Source organism: Lingula anatina, chromosome 10 (genome assembly GCF_051362555.1).
Source record: "Lingula anatina isolate TDL-2025a chromosome 10, LinAna3.0, whole genome shotgun sequence".
Taxonomy (NCBI): domain Eukaryota; kingdom Metazoa; phylum Brachiopoda; class Lingulata; order Lingulida; family Lingulidae; genus Lingula; species Lingula anatina.
The window spans coordinates 11,116,325-11,131,629 of NC_141776.1; the positions used below are offsets into that span (position 1 = coordinate 11,116,325).

The 15,305-nt window shown below is 37.4% G+C and overlaps 1 protein-coding gene and 1 long non-coding RNA gene across 2 annotated transcripts; one reads left to right on the forward strand and one right to left on the reverse strand.

Annotated features, from left to right (window-relative positions):
* LOC147759577 (uncharacterized) lies at nucleotides 1-3,909 on the reverse strand. Its single transcript, XR_015331270.1, has 2 exons — nucleotides 3,356-3,909; nucleotides 1-862 (listed from the first exon to the last, which is right to left on the reverse strand). It is a non-coding gene; the product is annotated as an uncharacterized LOC147759577 (long non-coding RNA).
* A 4,918-nt stretch (nucleotides 3,910-8,827) lies between these two features.
* LOC106151796 (potassium voltage-gated channel protein Shaw-like) lies at nucleotides 8,828-13,409 on the forward strand. Its single transcript, XM_086997527.1, has 3 exons — nucleotides 8,828-9,740; nucleotides 11,503-11,549; nucleotides 11,859-13,409. Exons 1-3 carry the CDS (start codon nucleotides 9,026-9,028, stop codon nucleotides 12,744-12,746), a joined length of 1,650 nt encoding a protein of 549 aa, XP_086853653.1. The 5' UTR covers nucleotides 8,828-9,025; the 3' UTR covers nucleotides 12,747-13,409.
* Nucleotides 13,410-15,305: the final 1,896 nt, after the last annotated feature.

Here is a 15,305-nt window from a genome sequence, read left to right on the forward strand (position 1 = left end):
TAATTTGCAAGACGCTTTATATTAAGTGGATATAGTCCTATATAGTTCTACATATCATCACTTAGGTCATCAGTTATCTCTCTACGATAAACCCTTGTTGTATCGAGTTCTCTATGAAAATCAAACGTCATTTATGAAATCACTTTCGTAGTTCAGTGTCCGCCCTCTGCGAGCTCGATGTCATACGCTAGTTTTATAGCTGTTACCATTTGAGTCAGCGACTTTATCAAAAGTAATTGTTGGTGCTCTGGACCAGCCAACGGTAGTGACAGAATGAATGGAAATCAACGTATTGCCTCTTCGCATCTCTTCTTTCAATCGCCTTCGTCTTGCCTCGTTTAATGCTGTAATCCGTTCGGTAATCTTCGCCTTTCTACGTTCGTACTCGGCTCTCCATTGCGCCGATGCGAGTCTGTGCCGCTCTATCATGTCTTTAAATTCCTCAAAGGAAAATTCTGATAACCCGTCTTCAACTGATATGTCCGATACCAAAGAGGTTGCTGTGTCTTTACGGAATAATACGGTCTTAGTTCCTGATTTTGGAGCAATTTTGCCCCCGGTCTCGACTGTGGCAGAAACATTTTCCGTGTGATGAGAAGATTCAGTTGCGTGATACGTGTTTTGTGATTTGATTTCCTCTGAAGTAGGTTCTGCCATTCTGATGTCATTTCTTACTCAAGTTTGTGACGTCCGATTATACGTTGTTGTCATTCCCTAAAAGCTATGTACTGCTAGCCTCCTACATGTATGTGTTCACTTGCCTATTACGCTGTACAGTGTATATCATCTCCAAAGAGTTCTAGGACGTCTCCAAACAATTGTGGATCAGAGTGTCGTAGCCTTTGCGAACACGAAGAAAAGTCTGAAAACAGAAAATTTATAGTAGTTTCAGTTTTATTTAATAAGAGACTACAGGTGTACTACAATGTAGGCTACTAGTCAACACAGAGAGAGAGAGAGAGAGACGCAAATACACTCAAACATCGTTGTTAATCTATTAACACACTCAATTTTAGCTCCTGTTCTTGAAACAAACAAAAATGGGGGTTCCGTTTGACTAAAATACCAACAAAAAGTTAATTTTTGTATTCTATATATGAGCTTTATACTAACATTTGTGCATTTACCTGACACAACAAAGAAAGCAAACAAAACATAAAAACAGTTTTACTTCACATTGAACAAAGCTCACAACGCAAAGGTATAATACAAAATCAACACACTTAAACATTGTAAGCTTCCTCAAGTAGTTTTTAAGGACCATTTGTTGTATTGCAAAAGATTTAACTTGCACTTAATGTCGAACAATATCTTTTGTTAACGCTTTTTTTTTCAATTAATTATACCGGTGTATGCTGCCAAGGGGAGCTCTAAGAAAGTCAGTAGAAGTAACATGTATAAAGCACGGTTGCCTTGAACAGGTATATGCGTCAGAAGTGAGTGGCAACGTTCTACCCGTAACGGTGATATGATTGTTAATATTTTAAAAATCAGTTATGAGTAATGACAGGCCAAATTTTTTCTCAGTCAGAAAAATAGTTGGTACATGTAAATATGTATATCACAATGCATGCTTATTTGCGTGTTTTTTAATTAATGTCTGTTGTACGAGTTAGGAAACTCTACTGAAATTCTTCCTTCCCTTTATTTTTTACTTTTCTTTTCATTTTCCCAACTTCATCAATTTCCCCTCTCTAATTTCCCCTCTCTCTAATTTCTCCTTTTCATTGCCGTCATTTCCTTCTTTGTTTGCTTCCCTCTGAGTTTTTTTTTCGTGTGTGTGTGTGTGTGTGTGTGTGTGAGAGAGAGAGAGAGAGAGAGAGAGAGAGAGAGGGTGAAAGCCGCTAACTTACCATGTTACATGAATACACACTCTTATATTTAATTGAGCGTCAAGATCCATCATCAGTCCATCTGCTACTCCATTTAAAAGTTCAGATTTCACCAAGGAAAAGAAAAGTGTCACTTGAACCTAAACGTTCCTAGCAATTATTACAAAAACATACCTGCAACGCTAACAATGCGCTTAAGCAGCTTTGCTTATCTTTAAGTTACGCAGAGCGAAATCATATAAAAGCCCTGCCATTCAAACCTTGCTGCGTGCCATTGTAACTGTCTTCTTAAGGCCAGCGTAAACAACAGTTTCCAACAAATGTGAATGCTTTTTTTGTTGTTAAATAGTTCATATTTAACCAAGGGCGAAAATTAAGTGTTAATAAATTTGTGTAAATGGCTTTGTGATTCCAAGCAAATATTTTGACCAAAGGGGTATTTTATTCCGGCTTGAAACGTTTGAATGAAATTATTGACGGTGCTTGAGAGAAACACCTGTTGTAAAAACACATGTTCTTTTATTAGCTACAAGGCGCTATGATTTACATTGCATAGTTGGACTTTTTTATGTTCGTATCAATTTACCAGCAGTTAATGGTTTTTATAAATTGGTTTCACAAAGCGAGGAAGCGTAACATCGTGATCATGCATATATTAAATTTGGACTATTAAACATGTTTACTGTAGTTGAAATTTAATCTGATTCCTAAAATGTTTACATTTCAGCATACAGCTTTTTATAGACGAGTTGATGTTTTATTCTGATACCGGTAATTAGAGCGTGTAAAGTAATTCCTACAGGGGCATACATGCAGGATTCATTTGACTATAATTCCTATTCGATAGTTTTTATTTCATTTCATTTCATTTTTTATCTATCTCATTATATATTTATCCTGTGCACTATCTAAAGCATACATATATCGCTGATCGCATAACATCCAGACATACATGTAGACTGACATTGGTATCACCAATATTTATTTTACTAATACTTTTAGCAGTTGATCTCTCGCTGTATACGTGTTCTTTTTATAGCATTGAAATCATTTTCTTTCCCTGCATCGGTCACCCCAAAGCGCACAGACTGTCAAACATAATACAGTAAGGTTAAAAACGTTTTTGATTCGTTGCCCACTTCTGCTGTGTACAACACTGCTGCATTCAGTACACTGCATTCAGTTATTGCACAAAGTTAAATGGGAACTGGGGCATTGCCTTTATATGATTATTCTTATTTTGACGCAGTCCTTGAACATTTTCTATTCATTTCGAGTGAAGTGACTAAAGGCAAGGTATACATCTTTGAATTATTTTCGAACTCCGTGGTTTTAACCTGATCGAACGCCGTTTTTATCAAAAGCGCCCGAGTCTATTACTCACTCCCTTAGGTGCATTAACAAGAAGAAATGTAGTGTTAAATATATTGAGTCAGTACATTAACGGACATTAAGATAAAATTCAATTATCTATTAAGATTAAATTCAATTACTAGACGTACTATATCAAGAAATATCCTCACCTGTTGTTTGAACTGGTGACCAAATAGAACCGTTTCTTCTATCTCAGTCGAGTAAGAACCCTTGCTAGTACTGGTACCAGCGGACAAATATTGTCATCGATAAATGCCTTCAGGCGCAAGGTCAAATCTTCTAGCACGTCGTGGTCAGCCGGTCATTTTCTCCGGCCAAACTGGGTCGTGTCCGGCTTCGTCTTCACTCTAGCTTGAAATCCGTACGGTTGACGGTATGTACCTTCCGCTAAGTACGTCTAAGACTTCGACGCGCAACAGGTTCACGGCGTTACACGCACGCTGTCTTCAGTGTCTAGTCACTCAGTACTTGTTTGATATTTGATAAATTGTGACTGTAATTCCTTCAGTCCCAGTTAAAGTTAATCATCATATTTGGTAGATAAACTGCCCTACAGTATATCAACGAAGAGATGATAAGTGCCTTAACGCCTTCGCCTTGCTCAGGCCTCGTTCGGATCGTTTTAACATCAATAATGTTAGTCATGCCACGCGACAGGGATATTGAAAGCGAGGCAATTAAGCGGAGCGTTATATTTGGAGTGTTCACTTGATTCTTGTTGGCTTTGCGTGCAGATATTTACTCTAGTCGACCGTTCCCGATCATTTAAGAGAGCAAAAAGCGTGCGGTCAAAAGATCAACTTTTTAAAGTATTTTAGTTGTCCCTGAAGCGTTTCGATCGCTTTCAGATAAATTCACTGACGTCGCGATGAGTTACTTAATTGATCACAACGCCTCTGTCGGTTGCGATGTACTTTATGAACAATGGTCTCCAGATTGTTAAAAGTATGCTCAAACAGAAGTCAATAAGTATATATACAATCAAGTTGATGATGAAGAGATGGAAATTATTTACTCAAGAATTCTCTGTCAATGTTTTTATTCACATGACCTTTTTTTTCTTTTTCTTTTTCTCTTCTTATCTTTTTTATTAATTTTATTATTATTATTATTTTTTTTTTTGGGGGGGGGGGTAGTACTAACAAGAAATTTGATTTATTACCAAGAGTCGTGAATAATTGAATGAAGAATGTTGTATGTTGGCTGAGGATGTCAAGTCATTCTCTGGAACGCCAAGCATTGACAGTTTAATGACAGCCACTATGAAAAAATAATGAATAAGTCACTTAATTTCCAAAAACAATGCAAAACTGGAGACAAGAAGATCAAAGTCAAAACAACATTTGACAACAACTATTCTTTTTGTAACCATGACTATCATAATTGGGTGAAGCACTAATTATGCCAGTCTTTCATATGGAAGAAAAACACCATAATAACGATTTTGTTGACAATAGCTACATGTATTACAATAAATAGCATTGGATGTGTAAGATGTACATGTAAACACAAGTTCAGAACATTAACCACTATTTGTTGAACTTATCTTACAGCGAGAAGAAATTTAATATCATTCAAACAGATAGATTTTATGAGTTAATGTCAACAAAATAATCCAGTTACCACTCCCTGACCGGCCTTGCTACATGTATCTGTTAATCATCCTCACGCAGTTTTGAATCGTGTTTAATCCACGAGTCAGCGCTTGAAGGTATTTCGGGATTTAGAAAAAAAAAAAAAAAGAAACACGATTAATCGCGAGTTAAAGGCGCTTTAATATCATCTGTTTATGACGGAATTAAAGCTAGGACCCAACCGTTTTTTCTTCTATCCTAGATTAAAGCGAGCGTCAGGAAAGAAAGACCAAAGAATGATTGGTCGGAGAAAAATCACTTTTACACCGGGTAATTTCGTGAAGTATGTGTTTTTCGAGGGAAAATCTTACACTGTGTATATTAAAGAGTAATTTTCAGACACGCATCTTCCGTGGGACTTCTGTTAACAATGATGTACACGTGATGATAATAATGCTAATGATAGTAACAATAATGATATCTATTTTTCTTAAAGCCCGTAGACATCCCTCCCCCCACCCTCCGTGTCCCCCATTTCAGTGATTGGAGGGGGGTGGGGGGTGGGGACGGTTGGCCACTGCACCCCTCCTCCCCCATGGCCAGCCACTCCATCAGCGCGGTAGAATTACCTTTTTGTACTGGAACACATGTTACCCCCCTTCCATCTCTTCACCATCCTAGTACAAGAAAAAACGATACGGAACTTAGTACTTCTCACCCCTGCATGTACCCTACATTACATAAAAATTATTCTCGTCAACTATTTTATATCTGTCGAACGAAGCGAGGCAGAACCCTCGTGCATCCACCGGCCCTCCCTTCTTATATTAAATCCAAATCGTGGATGGACCCATGCATCGTTCACCCCTGAAAACCACCCCTACAACTCTGCCACCTACTTTTGTCTCAAACTGATATTTCTAGCTTTGCTTAATGTCGGCTATCATAATCCATCGTGAGGTTTGAGATGATTTAATGAAGTTCAAGTATTTGTTATCGGCTTATGTACGGGACAGAACCGGTATGGGTAAATACATGTATTATCTACTCCGCATTACTGCCTCGGTATCAATTTATCTATAGCACGCTGAAAGCATCGTGAGTTACAGGAATGTACAGACATGAATTCATTATTGGAGATAAGAAACATTTATCTGTTTATCCTTTCAAAGTTGAGAAAGGATTTCAATTTGGAAACCGAGATGAATTTGCCGTGGGATTTCTGATATGCCTTTGTTGCATTCCAGTCATATTTCTATTCCTGTGTAACGGGGGAATTACTGTGTAGCAGTGTTCTTAACAATTGCAATGTTTTTTTTTTCTTTTTTACGAAATAAAAAGTGGGACCAGACATGATAACCAGTGAGGTCGACATGGTGATATATAATATTGACCTTTCAACGTTTTGCGAACGATTTTCAACTGCGTGCACTTATCATTAACATATCTATGTAGTAGTAGTCCTAAATATAAAAATCATCGTCCGGGCAATCACTAATTATATAATACAAGAATAGAAACGAAAGTAGCTGACACTTAATATTTTTAGGAAACACCCATTAGCCGTTAAAATAGTCTGAATTATCTTGCAGGTCAGTTTTCTAAGACTATGGCCCAAATAAATAGGTAGAACTCCAATGAAGTAAAATTGTACTATATCGAGACGGTCGTTGCAAATGCTTTAGTTCAATATCTTCTTTGTCCAAATTAACTGCTTTGGATTTATTTTGAACTGACATAGACCTTCATTGTTTATCTACAGACAGTGTCAGTGTATGAAATTAAACCAGTTTTGGGAGTCTGACGGTCTTTCGTGTATTCAGTACGTTGCATGCAGCACTCAAACTGAGTGTGTCCATTGCTACAGAGAAGACAGCTGTTCACCTCGGTCTGCCGGCTGGTATTCGAACCGTTTGTATAACAAAAGATAAATAAATAAATAAATAAATAAATAAATCCCAGGTTGTTGTAGACAACTCTTATAAGATTTCCCATACATTTCTCATAGTTTTTTTCTAAGATGCCCCTGTTACATAAAGCACTAGTAGCTGGCGTTTGTGCATCAATACAACGTGTTGATAAATATGAATAACTATGATAATGGAACTTACATTTAAGCCCCCCTTTACACTGGACGGCGTCCCTTCTGCGTCCAGCAGTTCGGCCCCATTTGAGAGTTAAAGAATTATAATACTTTACGTGCCGACAACTGGCCGATCATTGAGCATTCATTCTGATACCAAATCATTGCTCGTGCCTCGATCCTTATTAAGACCACAGCGATGCCAAATTTCATGGTCGCAGAAAGGACGCCGTCCAGTGTAAAGGGGGTATTAGCAACGGACGGACGTTGCGGTCTCAGTCTGAGACCTTTTACTAGGTGAATGACCTGGAAGGACTGGTCACCTGATCTATTGTCACGCAGTTAGGCATAGTCTCTAGTACATATAGTCTAGTGTACTATCTAGGTCAGTTACTAATGGTAAGTTCCAGTATCAGAGTTGTTAAATTTATCATTCTTATTCTACTGGATGACTAACGACATTCACTCATTCAATAAAACGTGTTGTTGCTATCACAGCAACGAGTTTACAATGCTAAGATTGCCCTTTCCATAACATTTGTATTGTACATAAATTGCATGCATCAATTAAACAAGCTATAAAAACTAGTGCTATTAAGATAATTCTCACCATCACCAGACTTGTCAGTAATAAATAGAAACAGATACCGTTCTTCGTTATTTTTTAGGTAATTGCACATTTCAGCTCCACTCCGGACTCTCAGTGTGTTGACTAATAGGCCTAAAATACCTACTCTGTGCAATATCCAAATTGATCAATTTTGTTTTAAATCAATTAGATGGACGTTTTGTTTGAACTGTGCATTAGAAGAGCGTACAAAGAAGTCCGCATCATGGCTTAACATTAGAATAATTGCAAACTTCGTTACGTTGTTTTAATTAATCTAACTACTAATTATATAAAGAAAAGTGAGACATCATCCTCATTACTCTCATTATGTACCTTATTTTGTAGTATTGAGCTGTCCACATGTTGCTCATATCAATGAATACCATATCTAAAAATAGTGAAAAATAATTGCCTATTAACCCGTATTCGAGTTAGGAATTTTTTTTATTGTTTTACTGTCACAAGTGGAGTCACCATTCAGTCTCTATCTTCATTTTGGAGAGTGATTCAAACATAAAATTTATAAATTGTTCATATAAGGGAAAATTGCTGAAATTTACATGAAAATTCCTTTTTTTCGTCGATTTTATGTGTTTCATGTGTATCTGAAGCCTTACGTTCAGAAAGAATTTGAGAGCTTTTAATAAACAATTTTATTGTCTTATTTCATTAAATGAATTTAACAGTTTATATCATTGTACAAACAATTTTGGTTGCAAATAATCATTATTATTATTATTATCAGAGAATTGGTCTCCAGGTACACGTAGTATAAAAATGCTGTGTACTGGTACCTTTAACGTGCAGTGCATGAGATAAACACCTCCACTTGAACCCTGCAACTACTTTATTAAATATTTATAGGCGTAACTGATATATTGTATTGATCACATTTGAAGAAATATCAACTCGACTTAAAACTAGTCGTACACGAGACAAATAGTGTATACGGCACGTTGACACTCCATTGATAAAATCTCCATGGTGACCGTGTCCTCTTCTAAGGCGTGGTGAACATCAAATGGTCTCTTGGGAACCCAAGGTTGATTGCAAGCGGCTGCACAGTGCATTGTCACATCGGGTAGCATCATTAGTCATTTATGAGACAAATATATCTATTGACAAATATATCTATTGACAAATATATATATCTATCTATTGACGATGTGAAGAGGGGTGGTTTGTTCTGTGTGGTGAACGTCATTTCATCATTTGATGTTGACACGGGATATAATTTGTCGCCCTTATCATTTTATCTTGTTCCTTTGGGTAATATTGATATCAATGTAAACGGTGGTGCATCACTCAGGTAAGGCAGACAGCCATTTTCGTATATTACGTGCATGTGCAAAAAACGCGGCATTCACCAACTGAAGTACCTTATCTCATTCAGTGAGCCCATTTAAAAAAAAGACAATGGTAAGAACAAAAACCACACTGGTAATGTATTGAATGAGTCTTTTCCCGCAGGGAAATGTCTTATATATCTCGCAGAAAAGATACTTAATTGATATTGTTATGACAAAGTAAGTGAAACGCTGACTGGTTTCTGATGATTCGATCTGTTTCGAAGACAGACGACGACAACCAGTACACGGACGCCACGGCGGTAAGAATAACGGATAAAGACTTTTCTGAGATGGAAACTGCTATTTTGGAGACCATCGAGCTCGGATCGGAAACCAATTCCGAAATAACTACAGAGAATAGTAGCGCAATATCCGCCGCAGATCTAAGGCCAAAGATTACCGGGAACGAAATCAATATGAAGCTAAAACCAAAGAAAAACTGCAACGGAAAGCGGGTCACCATCAACGTCGCCGGGACGAAGTTCTTGGTCAGTTGGGACACTTTGGCCAAAGTTCCCAACACACGGCTTAGCCGATTGACCATGTATGATGTAGATCCAGATGAGGACGAGATATTTTTCGAGAGGGATCCTACGTTCTTTCCGTCCATTCTCGGTCTCTACTACACTGGTCAGCTTCATTTCTTGCACAGTCTCTGTGGGCCTGCGATCCTTACGGAGCTCGCCTACTGGGAGATACCGGCCACCGCCCTCTCCCCGTGCTGTAAGGAAGCGTGTTTTGTCACAGAAGAAAAGCGACAAGAAAATCAGAAACTTGCGGATGAATTCGGACTGTCAGAACAGACAAGTTACGTGGACGAAAAGAGATGTTGTGGCACATGGAGACTGAAGCTAAGAAGATTTTTGGAAGATCCTCAGTCTTCGACTGGGGCGAAGGTTAGTCGGTTGTTTTTGAAAGGCAAACGAATCATTGGCCTGAAATGCATCACGATTCTGACACCACTACGACTGATAACGTTTAAAATAGTCCCCCCTTCTCTCTCTCTCTCTCTCTCAGACCGTTATTTTCCATTCCCTATAATATGTCTAAGTTACTGCATGTAAGGGTTATCAATTATAAATCCCATTTTGATTTAATAAGAAGAAAGAATGTAAATAAAATATTTTTTGCGGTATTAGGGAACGCGAACTATTGTAATTAGTGACATTAAGGATATATTGTCACCCTCCGCCCAAAACTCCTTATTTACTGCCTTACATACATTCTTTTTGGGTAATAAAATACTCTTCATTGATCTGTGAATAAATTAAGTAACATTTACATATATGTCAAATTATGGGTGACGTCACAATCGCGATTTAGGGGTAAAAACTAAAAAATCGGTTTCTTAAATTTCTCTTTTACCTGAGCACCCATGATCACCGTTTGAACACCGATATAATGAAACCATTTAGTACCTAAAAACCCTGCCAGCGATTTCTCTTAAATTTCTTAGTTAAGATTTTATCGTTGATAAAGCAGAAAAATACCTTTGTTTAATGAAAATATGTAATTACGGGCTCATAACTCCATAACAAAAGCATTTAAACTAAAACGCTGGCACTGGATTGTAGCTCATACTCTTGAGGTCCACTATGCCAATTTTCGTGCTAAAATCTTTTTCAATGATGAAATTACACCCCATACAGATTGCTATCTTACCACGAAATAGAAAGGTGTGAAATAGACGATTAAAACTTTCAGTTGCCTATGCTTATACATTGCAACGAAAAATATAAAAGCCGATTTTTTTTTATATTTTCGAGAGTTTTTTCATTGTTTTAAACCAGCACAAAGATAGATACATTATTACATAATTAGATGCAGGAAAATAACTCATTTTCGGTATAATATCCTTAATTAAAGAATGTATTTTTGCTATTTGAATAAATAACACCTAACACGTATCTATCAATTGACACTAAGAGATTATGAAGAGTCCTTTTTCAAATAAGCAAGCAAGGTGGTTCATCACCAGTGCTTTTAGATATAGGTTAGATGACGCTCAATAATACTTGAAGGACAGCTGTTTCGCAGGTTTGTTCTCTTTTTCAGACAGCATTATGCAACAATTCTTCCTTTTATGGAATATCTTATTACGCAGTAATGGATAAATCAATTTAATACACAGGTCTAAACATACTGGTACAGGAAAACAATTCCAACTGATATACAATCATTGCACGTTAAACAACTTTATGTGGACAATACTCATCAAACAAGGCAGGCCGTAAATATTTTATAAGCAGTGTACAATGACACTTCACTAACAATAGTTATATCATTCATTACCCGGCTTGGAATCAGATAACGACATTTGAGTAATTCACTGTTAAACTGCCAATACATTATTTCAGTCCGCTGCCTAAAGTTATCGTGGTGTGTGTGTGTGTGTGTGTGTGTGTGTGTGTGTGTGCGTGCGTACGTGTGTTTTTCAGGTTTGTAACAGTGCGCGTTTTTAACCCGGCTTAACTTTTTAAACTCTACTATAGTAAAAATCCCAGACAGCAAACATTGGTCGCACCGACATCGGCAGTTGTCGGCACGGTTGAAGTTGACAACAGCGGCGACCCCGATGTAGCGTCACTGGTAAATGCTTTCGGTCCTACGTTGAGGCACTGTACTGGGGTTGAACTATCTGACGTATTATGTGTATTCTTTTCTGTCGCCTGTTTTGTAGACAAGTTGCTTTGTCTTCATCAGATGGCTCAAAAATTGATGATACATGTAATATCAATATTTGATGATAATAGGAAAATCTTTAACTTAAACAATTGAAATTGTCAGAGCTGACAAATAATAATGTATCCAAAAATATGTGCAGCAATTCAATTCATAAGCTTGTGAACTTTTTTTAAGTCACCATAGGCCTATATTAGTTATAATTATACGCGAAGGATTCAGTGCATCTTTCTATATTTGATTTCGTAACTTCCATTATAGTTTCATTCTCCTTTTTTTCTAGAATAACAGAGGGGTTATACATGTAGCGTATTTTACATATAATAGTCACATGGTTCTCACGTGGTATTTCAGATCTGGCTGTTCCTGGCTCTCTTAGCAACAGTCTTCAGTTTCGCCAGCGAAGCCATTTCCTCAGTGGAGGAATACAGAACCCCCTTAGACTACGACCCGGCCGTTAACAACTCCACTTTCCGCGAGATGATTACAGCTGATTTAAGCGACAAAGAACTGATGCGCCTTATCACTAACGACAACGCTGTTAACAACATCCTCCGCGATCTAGCGCAGTTCTTTTTCACCCTGGACATTATATTGAGAATGGTCGCTTCTCCCAGCAGATGGCGCTACTTCAAGTCCGTGTTGAATGTCGTGGACTGCGTGTGGCTGGTGTCTTCCTGGGTGCTCTATGCCTTCGTCCACTTGTACTGCGCCGAGTGCTGGTGGACAATGTCCACTCTGGCGTTCCGCACGATATTCTGGCTGTACTTCATCAACAATAGCCTGCGCGTCTTCCGCGTGGTGCGCATCGGATACCTCTTCATGCCACTGAAGGTGATTTTTCTCACAATTAAGGCAAGCATAGCAGAAATCGTAACTCTCCTTTTTCTGCTAATCCTTGGAGCGCTGATCTTCGGTCCCTTGATATATCTAGTTGAAGTTTCCAATGACAAATCATCCATGCATAACATTCCTATTGGCTACTGGTGGGCAGTTGTAACCATGACGACTGTTGGCTATGGCGATCGGTATCCATCGGAGTTGTTCGGCTACGCTGTCGGAATTGTCTGCGTCACGGTTGGTTTGGGATTCAGCGGGCTGCCAATATCAGTGATAAGCGCCAATTTTAGCAGGTACCAGGCCTTTGCGGCATACATAAAGGCGAAAAAATCCCAGTCACGGGGCAGTTCGCAGGAGTCGGCGTCAAATGCCATTTCACCTGAACTGACATGCAAAGGATAGTGTGACAACACAATATGTCGCACAAACGTCATTTTATTTTTTTTTTTTCGTTTTTTCTGTGATTAATGTGTTTTGGTAATGTGTGTTTTAAAACGACAAATCTCTTACATAGCTGTAAACATTCATTTATATACATGTACCATATGTCCTGTTATTCAGTGTTTAATACTTGAAGATTGTAAACACTTGTAATTGCGCCGACTCTGCCACTGCCATGGTCATCCGTGCCCTAGTATCCTCAAAACTTGATTACTTTAACTCCTTCTCAAAGTAAAGAAAGAACAAAGAAACTCAACACATCCAAAACATCCCAGCCCGTCTGCTTATTCGGACTACTATGGAGAATCACATGACACCGATTTTACAAGAACGTCGCTGGCTACGTGAAAATCAAGGAATTTTATTCAAACTTTTAATATATACGCTCATGCTGCTTTTTATGGACTTGTACCACGTTCTTTGTGAACTGGTATCTTATTACTCACCAGATCGCATGTTATGATTTAAGGACCATTTATTATTAAAACCTCATTGTGCAAGGCTTAAAACATTTGGACACAAATCTTTTGAATACGCGGCCCCGTATATGAATGGAATCAGTTACCATCAGAAGTAGGGAATATAAGTTCAGCTGATGGTTTTAAAAGAACACCTCAAACTTATCGTTTTAATAATAAACTAAACAATATAATTGTATATTTTTCTGTTTACTTTTATAAAGAAAATTATAATCGGAGATTCCTCTCTGTATTCCTAATACCATTCCTTTCAATCTGAATTAATCCTTTTAACTGCGTATCTTAATTGTATAATATTTTATTTGTAAAGTTTACAGAACATATTATTATGGATTTTAGACTCTAAATAAATGAATAAATATTATTATTATTATTATTATTATTATTATTATTATTATTATTATTATTGTGAGTTTTTCTTTTTATGAAATGCAAATGGATGCAAAGTGTCATGGCCATCTGACATTGCCATTGGTTCTGCTTTCTGACTACGTCACGTTTTCCTTTGCCAGTTTTTATCAGTTTTTATATTTCTAATTTACTATCAATTTTTCATTGTCCCTCGGTTTATAATGACGGGAACAGCAAATAGTCTCTGATGAGAATAACCGTGTTGCCCCCTACATGTATGAGGCGTCACCGGTGTGGCATTTCCGCCTTTCTTACAAGTAGCATGGTGACATGAATGATTCGACTACAGCTCACAACGACTAACAGTTTTAAAACGATTTGCCTTTTTATTATCCTGATTAAGTCTATTTGATATCACAATTTTATAGTTCGTAATCAAATATTTTCTTCTCTAAATTTTTATCGAGTGATATACTACTATTCATATTACAGTTTATGAAAAAAAAAACTGTATAATAAGCGTGTTTGAGTGTGTACGTATCTCATACTGAAATATTACGTTTTTGCTTTCAGGAATTATTCTTTACTTAACCAGAGCCATTTTCAAATATACAGAAAACATTAGACAAGTTTTTTTGTTGTTGTTATAGAAAAAAACACGGTAATGACATGCTATTCACTTGATTTCAGGTAATTGATCTATTTCTTTAAGCAGATTAAAACATTTTGGCTTACTGGTAATGTTTAGACCAATATTCGGATCAAAGTTATTTTGTGAAACCCGTCCTTGTAGTGTTCACAATCGAAAATCCCAGCTATCAGAACGTAAAAAATAACCAGATATATCCCAATGTATGGTGGTGACGCCTACCGTTTAGATTTTGTATTAGACGCATTGCAGGTGTATAAAGGGCCAGGAACTTTTTATCTATGCATTTTAAACGATTCATTAATATATTGCACAATATAAAAATATTTCATCTTAATCCACGAATTCACAAAAATTGAATATATCTTTAATCTTTGTACAGCTTTATTAGTTTCAATGCAGTGAGAAGCAGTATTGTCACTACAGTCAACAGATTTGGTAAAAGTTATAAATAATCGGTAACCTTGAAAACCTACTTGCAGCAGCACCTACTGTATACGGAAGAGTTCACTTTTATCTGACTGCAAACATGCAAATATATACACATCTGCTTTCAACTGGGGGGGGGGGGGGGGGGGGGGGGGGGGGGGGGGCACCCTTATGTCCGGATGACGATCCTCTTTGAATGAAAAGTTAATCAAGGTTTGGAGGTTCAGCTTTCAGGGAAAGAATTTACTCTGGCACGCAGGAAAATCAATACGCCAGACATTGTCATCTGACCATGTATTATTCATCAAAACATCTATTGATAAACACTCAGTGGAATTATAGTGACATGAATATGAGTACTATACCAAAGCTAGTCCGTTAAAGGCGTGCGGTGAAAGGACCCTTAAGGAGCAAACGTTCGCTTTTCCTAGAAATTCTAACACTTTTCCTTAAATCACCAAGGTATATTACATTATATCCAAAACATATCACTAATTCAAGACCCATATTCTTGTTTTAAGTCCTAAGGCAAATAAAGTTTAGTTTTTGTGTAACCCTTGTAACGGAAGCAGAGATGGCGAAAATAAGGAATGCTGAGCTGTGAAAATTATA

Bases quoted from the DNA above. Each gene is read 5' to 3' on its own strand.
- LOC106151796 (XM_086997527.1), top strand. From the start codon at position 9,026: ATGATTCGATCTGTTTCGAAGACAGACGACGACAACCAGTACACGGAC. The intron at 9,741-11,502 runs GCAAACGAATCA...CCTGTTTTGTAG, and splicing joins TAGTCGGTTGTTTTTGAAAG to ACAAGTTGCTTTGTCTTCAT. The intron at 11,550-11,858 runs GTAATATCAATA...GTGGTATTTCAG, and splicing joins CTCAAAAATTGATGATACAT to ATCTGGCTGTTCCTGGCTCT.